Source organism: Varanus komodoensis, unplaced genomic scaffold (genome assembly GCF_004798865.1).
Source record: "Varanus komodoensis strain SLA01 unplaced genomic scaffold, ASM479886v1 scaffold59_1, whole genome shotgun sequence".
Classification (NCBI taxonomy): domain Eukaryota; kingdom Metazoa; phylum Chordata; class Lepidosauria; order Squamata; family Varanidae; genus Varanus; species Varanus komodoensis.
The window spans coordinates 1,412,458-1,424,837 of record NW_025336221.1 but is presented as its reverse complement, the minus strand read 5'-3'; the positions used below and the strand labels follow the sequence as shown (position 1 = coordinate 1,424,837).

The window sequence follows — 12,380 nt, the reverse complement described above, 5'->3', positions numbered from 1 at the left end:
TAAATAAATAAATAAATAAATAAATAAATAAATAAATAAAAGATTACAATTATGGTGAAAAGCTGCTATACCATTTCTCACAGTAATCCTGAAGTCCCTTCAAATTAATGCTGTTATGCCTGACATTATTAGTATCCATGCAATTCTTATTGTTCATTAATCGTGTGCCAGGAGTGTTTGTTTATGAATCTCTGAAGCCCTATAGAAATCCTTATCATTTATTTTGACTTTGCCACTATATAAGTAATATTATAAATGGAATTGAATTTTAATATAATGTCTATTGTAGCACTGCAAGTGCACCCAGCAAGTAATAAAATATAGTAATCATTCATGTTGCATTTTAATTAATAAACTTCAGACACATTATAGGGCTGTTGTTTTATAACCATTGTTAACATCTTTCATTGTCACTGTAGGTAATGATCCATAGGGCTGTTTGCACAGCACACTTTTTCTACTTAAAGATCTTGTATCTCCCTCCCTCCATTCTTATAGCTCGGGAGCCCTTTTGGAGTTGTGTTTGAAGCAAAGCTGATGGACGTTCTGAAGAAAAAAAGAGAACCGTGCCTCTGCTTGCTTGGATCCATTTTGGATCGTAGTCATCCTTTCCAATAATGGAATAATGAAACAATAATGAAAAAGATTACTTAGGTGCCTTGGTGTGTGAGATGGCAGCTACCTACTATCTGTAGCTTAGGTTCTCAATGCAGAAAAAAAATCTGTAAAGTCAGCACAGAGTCACGTCTAAAACTATTTTGCCTCATCTAATGCAAGTCATTGTTCCATCATATCTTTTGCATTTGGAATTTGTTTTTGGAGATCATTAATATTAATAATAATAATAATAATAATAATAATGTGTCGAAACCACCCAGTAGCTGAAGCTTTCTTGGTGGTTCACAACAAAAGATAAAATACAATAAAAATAAAATAAAAATTAGTGCAGTAAAGCATCATAAAAATACAATACAAAATTTAAAACCCAAATTTTAAGAGCTGCAGTAGCTTTTTCGAAGTCACAAGACTTGTTAAACACTTGACAATGCCCCAATATAATATAAAACTAATTCAGTGCCTTGTCATAGAGATTAATCTTATCCTGGAGCTGAAAAGATATCAAGATTGGTGGCAGGGGGTGCCTGTTACCCGCATGAGCACCACCACCATCTTTATTCAGTCCCTGCTTTTCGGCACATCTAACTGCTCTTGTAGATTCCACAGAACAGTATAGCATTACCGTATCTAACACCAGGTCAGACTGTTTTTTCTCTACCAAGTGTATATTTGTCCTTGTTCTTGAGATTCCACTCAGATATAAAAACTTACATACTTAAAAAAATACTTAAGGTAAAATAAGTATTTTGTAATACTTATGCCTGTTGTCATCAATGCTTGTTAGAAGGTGTGTGTAGGATTTAAATTGCCAGATTTCAGAGTGAAGAGTATAAGGAGTTTTTGTTAACCTTCTATTCAACAGTGGTGTGTTTTCTTACAGCATGGCTAGAACATGGCCATTTGCTCTTCATTGTTTATTATTTCTGAGAGACAAAAGCAGCAGTGTGTTACTGTAACGGCTGCAACACAGTCATGCCCTTATTTTCAGAAAAGAAAATGGGCCGTGTTCTCAGTCGCTGGTCTGGGAGATGTTCTGAGCTGCGATTTATTGCTGAGCTGCTTCTGCCTTTGTGTCGTTAATTATAGTTTACAGAACGTTAGACTATATTTGTCTAGCATTTGTCACCTGCATTCAATATTTAAAAATTTCCACCCCAGACAGTAAGTGAAAGTGAGAGCTTTGAGTTGAATAATCCACCTTCATCTAACCATTTCTATCCTTCATTAGTGTTGAGGCACTAGAAATTAAGATGACAATTAACAACCCCACCCCCAGGATGCTTTTCTGGAAGAAGTTGCGGAACATGGCAGCTCCTGAGCATTTGATTTGGGGCACCCTCCAAAGCAGTGTTGGTAGTGTCATAGGAGAATGCAGTGGGAAGGAGGAGATGGTAAAAGTTGGTTGTCTCCCTTCCTTCACTGGATTGCAGCTGCATTCTGTTCATGGATGGGCAATTTCCATTTGTGGACCCAACCCTCTTATGAATTTTATAAATTGTGAAAGAGAGAGTGCGACCTTCTGCATATGGAATCTCTTCAGCAGCGTATATGCCTGAATGAAGCCCAGGGACAAGCTTTGTTTCGCCACTGGAAAGTTGACCATCTTGGGCTAGAGCAGGCTAGAATGCTGCCATGGCAATCTTAATAGAGGCATCTGGTTTCTATACTTCTCAGCAATATCTGCTTTCACTGACCATGGTTATCATCATCCTCATCCTCTCTCCCATGCAGAGTGAGCTAACAAACTGTGCTATGAGTAAGTTTAAAATTGTGTGTGTATAAAGCCAGTAAGTTGTGAGAATTCTTGTAAGCCCTGAGATAGGGCTTCTAAGCTGTAGTTCCCCTATGTGCAAGACTAGGTCAAAAGCATCCATTACATGCTTTAGCATTGCAGTCATGTTTCAAAGTAAGCCATGGGTTCATGTGCTCTTTTTTCTTCTCCAGCATGACTGCAAGAAGTTCAGAAAGCTTTGCTTCTGTTTTATACTAACCACAGCTTGCAGTGTCATTTGTACCTAGTAAACTGTGGTTAATCTTGACTAAGATTGCTTAAACTGCGGTTTACAAAGCTGGTTTGTTTCACAGAATTATATAATTGGAGAGGATCTTAGAGATTATTGTGACTTCCTGCAGAATGCAACTACAGCATCCTTTTTATACTTGCAGTGCGAGAGGCAAGAAATCTAATTCCTATGGATCCAAATGGACTTTCAGATCCTTATGTGAAGCTGAAACTTATTCCAGATCCTAAGAATGAAAGTAAACAAAAAACAAAAACCATCCGTTCCACCCTTAATCCACATTGGAATGAGACATTCACATTGTAAGTTGGATTGTGATACTTTTAATCATATTTTTGATTGTGGATATTTCATTATTTTACATAAAAATCTAAGAAAAACAACTGTTTATTTTCTTGTTTGCAGTAAATTAAAGCCTACAGACAAAGACAGAAGGTTATCTGTAGAAGTCTGGGATTGGGATCGAACAACTAGGAATGATTTCATGGGGTCGCTTTCTTTTGGGGTCTCAGAACTCATGAAATCACCAGCATGTGGATGGTAAGAGGTTCCTTGACAAATTAAGTTATTAATACAATCCATAAATCAGTAGTAAATAAATCTATAGTAAACTGCTTTAAATATTTGTTAAACATATCTTACTTTAAGAATGTGCTGTGTCAAAACCCTCACTCATTAGAGTATAAGTAGGAAGGATGAAAATTGTACATAAACATTATACATAAATGGCTTGGCTTGGCTTGGCTTGGCTTGGCTTGGCTTGTGTTTTGAATAAAACACACACTGGAGAGCCAGCATGGTGTGGTGGTGAGAGTATGGGACCTGGAACTCAGGAAATCTGGGTCCTAGTTCTCTCTCAGCCATGAAACTTACTGGGAGACTTTAAACCGGTCACAGATTCTCAGCCCAGCCTACCTCACAGGGTTGCTGTTGTGAGGATGATATTGAGAGGGGGCAGAGTATTATGTAAGCTGCCTCGAGATCCTTGGAAGGAAAAAAAGGCAAGATATACATTTAATAAATAAATACTGGGCAGGTTTGCACATTATGATAACCCACCCTGGCAGTAAGCCTCAGTGGATTAGTTGTTCCGTGAACAACCCGACAGACAATTAAGCTCATTGTAGGTGGCTTGCTCCCTTCCTCTCCCTCCTCTGACTTCCGCTTCAGTCCTCTAGGTGGTATCCCAGGGGACACCTGAATTGTCCCTCCTTCCCTGCCATGATTAAGAGCTATTTTTGACTTCCTGCAGATTTTCCAGAAGGGTAAAAGTGCAGCCCTTACATATTTACCATGCATTGCTGTATAAGTTCCTCTTCTCAGACTAAGGCTGCATAGCAGAGCAGACTTTCAAATAATTGCTTTGAGCTGATGAGCTTTTATTGCAACACAAGTTCATACCACCACTGTTTTTCAGCTTAGCGCCTGAAAAATGATTTGCATCTGTGTCTTGCTGTACAACTAGATATAGATACAGAGTACCAGATACATAAAACCATTTCCTTATGTTCTGCAGGTACAAGCTCCTCAGTGAAGAAGAAGGCGAGTATTACAATGTTCCAATACCAGAAGCTGATGATGATGGAAATGCAGAACTGAGACAAAAGTTTGAGGTGAGCACAAATTGTAGTCCACTCCTGTTTTTCCATGATGCTCTCTGTAACAGACAGGAGTAGCTTCCTGTCCCAGGTTTTGGACATTCTGTCATGGATCTTCAGTAAGCTCTCCTCTGAGATCAGCTTGCATGATACTTGTCCCTGTGATAAGTGTTTCAACCTGTTGTGACAGCAGATCATATGACGGAGTTGTTAAACAGTAAAATAAAATGTTGCTACTAATACAGCGAAGGGGGTGTAGATTCTGAATCTAAGGATTCTAGTCTCTTTTCTGAGTACTTTTTTATTATACCATCTTGCCACAGAATAAAGAAACCCTCTGTCCCCATGTGGAAACAATATTGTTTTCCTTGGCAGCACTGAGCTACTACCCTTTGCCATATTTCTAGGATCAAAAGCAGGCTGATTGCCTGATTTCAGCTTTTGTGACTCTCTTTGTCCTGCTGCAGTAAAGTTCAAATAATTTAGTACGGTCCATGACTGGATTAAGAATAACAGATATACATACATATGAGTGTGTACATGCACACAGGTGCATGTGCACTCATGGAAACATAAGAATAATATCCACAGTATACCAATCAAATATATGTTAATTGGCCTCTTAGCTTAATTTCAGCAGAAAAAAATCCCATTATAGGAATATTGTTGGCTAAACAGATAAACAAATTGTCTCTGCAAGACAACTTAGTTTAATACAGATGCAACAGCTTCCCTTGCACTAGCCCATATGAGGTTCCAGTTTTGTAAGATTTGTATTACAGTCTCTCTTGCCCCTGAACTGCAAGACAATCAGGTTGCAATAAAAAATCAGTGTCTCTAGCAGGGCAGATGGTAGAACATTAGTACAAGCCATATAAACATATGACGCTTATTAACATACATAGTTCTTAACTGATAGCCCATTTACTTGTAATGGGGAATTGTATACCAAAAAGGGAAGGAGAACATTTTTTCCTGCCAGTGATACCAGATTTTGCCATTCAGTATCATAATTTTAACAAAACTTGTTTTGCCTTTTCCTTAAGCCAGAGAAAAAAATCCAACGGAGAAATACACATTTCCATTATTTTACACCATGCAGCCTTCTGTTATCAAGATTCAGCATTTTATTAGCAGCTGTATATGATTTGTTGTTGTTGTTTTTTTTAAATTTCACTTCTCACTCCAATCTGTGGATGGCACAAGTTTCTGCTCTAATTTTACTGCTTTTTCTTCTTTTTGTCCTTTTCTGTGTGAAAGAGAGCTGGGTGATGGGTGGAAAGGTGGGGGACTTGGAAAATGTCTGAGTGAGTGATGAGAATGGGTAAGAAAAATATGGAGTCAGAAAAAAGATGCCTGTTGAGGAAGATGAGAGTAGGGTAAGAATCATGGAAGAGAGGAAGATAGTTTGAGAAAGGTCTGGAAGAAATATTGAAGAGAGTGATGTAGGGAGAGAGATTCTAAACAGGGACCTGATGAGATTATTGATAGAGTAGCAGGAGAGAGATTTTGAAAGGGGACTAGAGGAAAAAGCAAGGTAGATATGGTGGAGAAAGCAAAGAAAATTTTTAGGACTCTGGATGGGGGAAACATCATCTAAAAAGGACAGTTGCTGATGTTACGTGCCATCAAGTCACCTTTGAATGAGTATCTTCCATAATGTCAGCAGCCTCTGCTCAGCAGTGGTAAATTCGTGATGGCTTCCTTTTGGAATAGAGCCTTCTCCTATTTGGTCTCCCTCTCTTTCCACAGCCGTAACTTTTTCTAGTGTTATTGGCTTCTACGGTGGATCTTGCCTTCTCACATGTCTGAAGTACAACAACTCCAGTTGTTGTACAACAACTCCAGTTTTACTTTCAAGGAAGGTTGTGGCTTGATTTGATTTTTCCTCTTTTCTCTCAGCCCAAAGTATTTACAAAGCTCTCCTCCAGCACTATATTGAACACAGCAGTTATTCCTACCAGCTCTCTTCACTGTCTGGCTTTCACACCCGTACATAGTGACTGGGGATAAAATACTGTGGATGATGGTGGCCTTGGACTCCAGTGAAACATCTTTACATTGTATGATCTTTCCTAGTTCCTCCATTGCTGCCCTTCTTAGTCTCAGTATTATTCTGATTTCTCCACAGTAGTCTCCATTTGAATTGATGACTGAGCCAAAATATGTAAAATCTTTCAGAATTTCAGTTTCTTCCTTGTCGACATTAAAGTATTTCTTCTGTAGTCATGATGTTTGTTTTCTTAATGTGCAGCTGCAGTCCTGCATTTACACTTTCGTCAGGAGTTGTTTCAATTCATTGCTGTTTTCTGCCTGTACTAGGGTATAATCTGCGTCTCTTAAATTGTTTGTTGTTGCATCTTTTGCCAACTTTCTCTCCTCCCTCTGACCCTAATCCAGCTTTCCATACGATACATTCTGTGTATAGATTGAACAGACAGGGATTCATTACTCCCTTCTCTGACACCTTGGCCTGTGTGTTCTCCACATTCTGCCTTAACAGTAGCTTTTTGCTCTCGATGCAGCATTTCAGAACCATCCATAACTTATTGTGATCCATCCAGTCAAAGGCTTTGCCGTAGTATATAAAGCACAGACTGATCTTCCTCTGAAATTCTTTGATGTTTCTCAGCAGCCAACATATATTTCCAATATTTTCTTTCCAGAATCCAACTTGAACATCAGGCATTTCTCATACCATACAAGGCGAAACTTTGAACGTCATTGTGCAATAGTCCTGTTAATGCTACAGTTTTCAGCATCTCTTTTCTTGGGAATTGGAATGTATATTCAACTTTTCCAGTCTGTTGGTCACTGATTGTTTGGCACTTCATTAATCAGGATTTGGGCAGATTCAGTCTTTGCAGCTTGGAATAGTTCTACTGGTTCCCTATCTACTCTGGGTGCTTTATTTTTCCCAAGTGTTTCACTTTACTTTCTTATATTGCAGGCCATTTCTCATGGGGTTCCTTTTTGAAGGAGTCTGTCCTCTTTTTACCTCTTCTATAAGTTGTTTCCACATTCTCTTTATTTTATCCAAGTCAGACATCATGTTCCCCTCTCCGTCTTTCAGCATTCTTTATCTGGGTTTGAATTTCCCTTTTGTTTCTTGGATGTTCTAGAAGCAGTCTCTTGTTTGCCTCTTTTGTTGTTTTCTTCTATTTCTATGTGCTGACCATTATAATAGTTCCTTTTATCTCCATGTGATAATTGCTTGAAAAGTTGCATTCAGGATTCTGACCCTATTTCTGACAGCTTTTAATTTTGCTTCTCACCTGTCCTTACCAATTGTGGATGTTTCTTCTATCACTCATCTAGGCTTTTTTCCTCTTTTTGCTGCAGGAATTGTCTTCTTGCATTCTCCTCTAAGAATGTCTCCGGTTTCAGTACAGAGTTCTTCTAGTACACAGTTAGTTATGTTCAGCAATGCCAATCCATTCTTTAGTGATCTATTTTAGCTTGACTCTTATTTTTGGTATTAATAGTTCATGGTCACTACCACAGTGTGCTTCTGGTTTTGTTTTTGGCAGCAAGAATGCAATATTCCATCTCTTACTTCCAATAGTGTAGTCTGTTTGCTGTCTGTATTGGCCATCTGGTGATGTCCATGCACACATGATGTCCATATATACAGTTGTCTGGTTGGTTGCCTAAAGTTGCAATAAAAAGATGGTTGGCTTCACAGTCATTCTATTCTCCTACTTTGTTTCTCACCACAAGACACATTCTCCCACAAGAAGTGACTCCACTTGGTTTCCTACTCTGGTCTTCCAGTCACCCATGCATATCAGCATGTTTTGTTGTGTTACCAATTTGCTCTTGGGCACTGGCATAGGAGTTTTGATTTTCTTCTGTTTCAGCCTCTACTGTGGGAGCATAGACATGAATGATGGTTAAGTTGATGGGTTTTCCACACATTCTGACTGACGTGGTTTGGTTGGACTCTGCACTGTAGCCCCTTCCTGCCTGTGCTGCATCTTGCCTCAGTATTGGAGCCACTCCACTACTTCTGAGCTTGTCATTTCCAAAGTAAACACTTCGTGTTTGTCTGACTGAAAATGTCCCATTCCAGCCCACATTCGTTTGCTCACACCGAGTATTGCAATGTTTAAGCATTCCAATTCTTGTTTTATGGTTTCCAGTTTGTCTTGATTCATACTTGTCACACTTCATGTTGCAACTGTATGTGTTGTGCAGCATCAGACTTTCCTTTCACCTTTGTGCATGTCGGCCACTAGACTTCCTTTAGTTTTGATCTGGTCACATCATGAGTGACAGTGGTATTTGTCCTTGTCCTTTGCTCTTCCCCAGTAGCTGGTTGGGTGCCTTCTGACCTGGGAGTCTCATCTTCTGGCACTATCTCTTGTTTCATTTTGGATTGTTTCATCATAGGGTTTACAAGGTAAGAAATATTGAGAAGTGGTTTACCATTGCCGCCTTCTATGCAGTACTAACCAGCGTTAGCCCTTGCCTATGAAAGGCCCTGCACCAGCACCACCTTCAGCTGCTGCTGCTGCCCAGTAGCTGCCCTTCAGGAGTGTCTCCACCCCCATCTCCATTTCTCTTCCGCCAGCGTGACCTTTACTCCTGAAGAAGGTGGATGCATTTGAGTCTGGTGTCTCTGCTTCGACTTTCTGCCTTGGGTGAGCCTGCTGGGTGACCAGCCTAGTGTGGCGGCTTCACTCTTGGCTCCTCTGACACTCTCAGTCCCCCTCACCGTGTGAAGCTGTGCTGCATCCAAGGGTGGGAACAAGGACATTATCGGAAGCATTTTCTTTTAATGCATCATATTAACTGTGTGTGTGGCAGAGCATGCAGAATTATTGTGTTTTAGTGCTTTGAGTAGTAATGTGCAGAATGCTTTTTAAAATGCTTAAGTTTCTTTCTAGGTATATCATGAACTGCTTCTGATGGTTTTCACAGAAAGTGGGCCATGTTGCAATATTGTTAACAGTGAAGAATTACACTAATGGAAATGTCAATAAACCATGAAATATATGGACACTTTTGAAATGCCTGTAGTATTCACATAATATTAAATGTTTTCTCTGCATCATAAAGACAAAGTCTTTACCCTTGCATATAAAAACATCATTTCCATGAAAATTATAGTGGATTTTTAAAATCTATTCTGCCCAGTGAAAAATCAAACCAACTTAACCTTCTTTGAGGTTTGCTAAACTTTTCATGTATTCCCCACCCCCAGTGTACCAATGTGTAACTCATATTAAATTGCAGTGCCTCTCCATTTTCTTATTAGTTTGTCTGGTTCAGACATTCATTGGTCTTACTCATATTTAACAGAGTTAATTACTGAAAGGTTTAATTTACTCCAAGTGAGTAATGAAAACCATGCTACTGTTTTTAAGGCGCAGTGATCCCAAAGAGCACTGTTGTTCTACCCTTTAATTGGTGTGCTGCAGGCAAGGACCTTTCGAGTGCTTATGATCTCTAAAGCCATTTTACTGGGTGTTTAGCTGTCTACTCAGGATTGTGAGCCACCCCCTTCTCCACTGGTCATGTGGTTGGCACTCCTGGATTTGATCCAGTTGTGTGTTTCCGGGAGGTAACAGCAGGTACACAAACAATCCTTTGCTGGATCTTATAAGCATAAGCCACGTGAAGGATTTTCTGCCTGGCAACAACTCCTTGAGCAAAGTTGAGGAGTGGTGGTGTGTGTCAGCAAAGCTCTTTATACATATTGATTGGACATTTCTAGATCAGGACAAATTACCTTTCTGAAGGTACCAGGTGAGGGACAAATTCTCCAAGTGAGAGAACAGGGGAACTTACAGCTACTTAGAAGGTCAAGTACGACTGGTTATGGAACATATCTTTAGCCTTGTTCCTCTCCATGTGGCAGTCTAAATCCAATATAATTTGGTCTGTGTGTAATAATTATTCATTTATTACAGTAATCAAATGAAACCATGATTAATAAGTCAGTTCTTGGCAATGTTACCCTGTTACTATCTTTGATGCCATTCTTGAGAGATAAGTAGATATATCCAAAAACTATGCAGCCTTCTGGAATGGACAACTCAAACACAAATCATATCGCTGTTACTGTATTTTAACAGTAAGCATTGTTGCTATTGTGTGTAACTGTACTGTGTGAACTCCTTGGGAATTTTAAACACATAGTTTCCCTGACTTGTGGCAAGATGCAGGGCAGTGAACAATTTTTAAATGCAAGGCAGTGAACAATTTTTTTTCTTTTTACTCGAAATTCTGTACTGCCGTTGTCCATGGCCTGTAAAACGAAAAGCTTGATTAGATGAAATGCAGAAATGGTAGAGACTGAGTAACTTTGTTCACACTTTGCTAATAGTAAAAGGATCAAAGAGCAGTGTGGGACAATGAAGCCATTGCCCCCTCCATCTGCGAGTGATCCTTTCTGTGACTTGGCAATTCTACCATCAGGCCTGTATTCCTAGCCGTTGGCATTCACTATAGACTGTCTTGTTTCTACTCAGAACTGCAGTCCTTGCATACTATTGATTTCTCCACCTCGCCAACTTGACCACAGCATGCACCCAGCCCTGATTAAACCATTTCTCCTGTTCTTGTTTGAAGGCTGTGTCTGCAGACTCTGCCTAATCCACACCGTTGCAGAGCATGAGCTTCTTCCCATGCAGTGGAAGTAGACTTGAGCTTCCGCTTTGGGATGTTCTCTTTCTCTGCTCTCCACTCGTTCCAGGCCGCCACCCAGAGGGTTGCCCAACTTGGTGGAGCAGTTCTGGGATGCACAGAGGGATGCAAAGGACATAGGCTAGCCATTCTGCCAGTGATTGACTCACTGGTGAAAAGAAAGGTCCCTGTGCCACTCTTAAACATATCAGGTATAAAACCGTATTCCGGTCTTTATGCAGTTATCACCCAGTAGCTAGACTGAAGGAAGCAAAAGTGCAGCCATGGAACATCAGTCATTATTCATGCGCTTATGGAGAGGAGTGGGCACAGTTCATGTGCTCTGGACAGCCAGAGAGGTGCTGTTGTGTTGTGAATTGTTTGTTTGTTTGTCTGTTTGGAATTTTTGTATGCCGTGCTATTCGCATAAGCCTCGGGACGGCTTCCAACATATAAATAAATGTCTATACAAATACATATAAAATCTGGCAATAATTTAAAACCAATAAATAAAATCAGCACTTATTAAAATATTGTTTAAATAGAAAGGTCTTAGTTGCTGCCTTTTCATGTTTAGCTTAGAAGCACTTGATGTTCAGGGAGACAGTGCCTAGATATTCTGTTAGGAAGGACCTTCCTGTTCATTGAATTTCTTGATTGAGATATGATTGGTATTTCAGCTAGGCAAGTTGCTATCCTGTTTTTATTTGTCAAGCACTGCTTATTAGTTCTAGGAATGCATGAAGAGCAGATTGTTTTCAGAGTTATCCTGAATCTGTGAATAGTGTTCATGTTAGGCATTCCAGCAAGTGATTTGAGGAAGGTTTTCATTATCTCATATTGGACTAATCGGTTTTACAAGTATTAAATGCACAGACGTCTTTCTCATGCATATAATTTTAAGTGCATTGATGTTGAAGAAAAAGACCAATAATTGAGTACAGAAGAAAAATGGAGACAGGTCTATTTATCAGATTGTAGTGAGACCGATCGGAGCATTAGATAAATTATCCCATGAGCACATGCATGTGTATGTATGTCTACTTACTATATTTATAAGCTGCCTTTCTGCAAAAAAGGCTTAAAATTGTGATAATACGTTTCAGTATACAGACATATTTTCTTAAAAGAATTGTTGCTTCGGTGCAATTAACCCAGTGGCTCCTAAAATACACATTTTGTGTATTTTGTGTAAAATACACATTATATATACTCAAAATGACTTGTTAGGTTTTCCCCAGTAATATTTTTCAGAAGTCATTTTCTGGCATGCATTTTCCATATCAAATTTAAATTACTCTAGAGAGGTTTATATGCTATGGCTCAGATGCAGAGTTGTGCAGTGCAGAACTCCACCAGCTGGACTCTGCTGTGGGCAGAAAGGATTGGAATTGCTCACCACTCTTTGCCATCGGGAAATCTGCCTTAGAGGGGTGAGGAATCCCTAGGAACATCATGTGATACGGGGTTGGGGCTGGGCTACTTGAAGTTTTTGTTGGCCCTGAAAAATCAG

The 12,380-nt window shown here is 39.5% G+C and overlaps 1 protein-coding gene across 3 annotated transcripts in view; it reads left to right on the top strand.

Annotated features, from left to right (window-relative positions):
- The window catches only part of PRKCA (protein kinase C alpha), a 218,587-nt gene that overhangs the window by 151,707 nt on the left and 54,500 nt on the right, over positions 1–12,380 (top strand). For all 3 annotated transcript variants that reach the window (XM_044449503.1, XM_044449502.1, XM_044449504.1), the window contains 3 exons: positions 2,785–2,941; positions 3,045–3,179; positions 4,156–4,252. In XM_044449503.1, the coding sequence (XP_044305438.1) occupies positions 2,785–2,941; positions 3,045–3,179; positions 4,156–4,252 (389 nt within the window). The remainder of the gene's footprint in view (positions 1–2,784; positions 2,942–3,044; positions 3,180–4,155; positions 4,253–12,380) is intronic.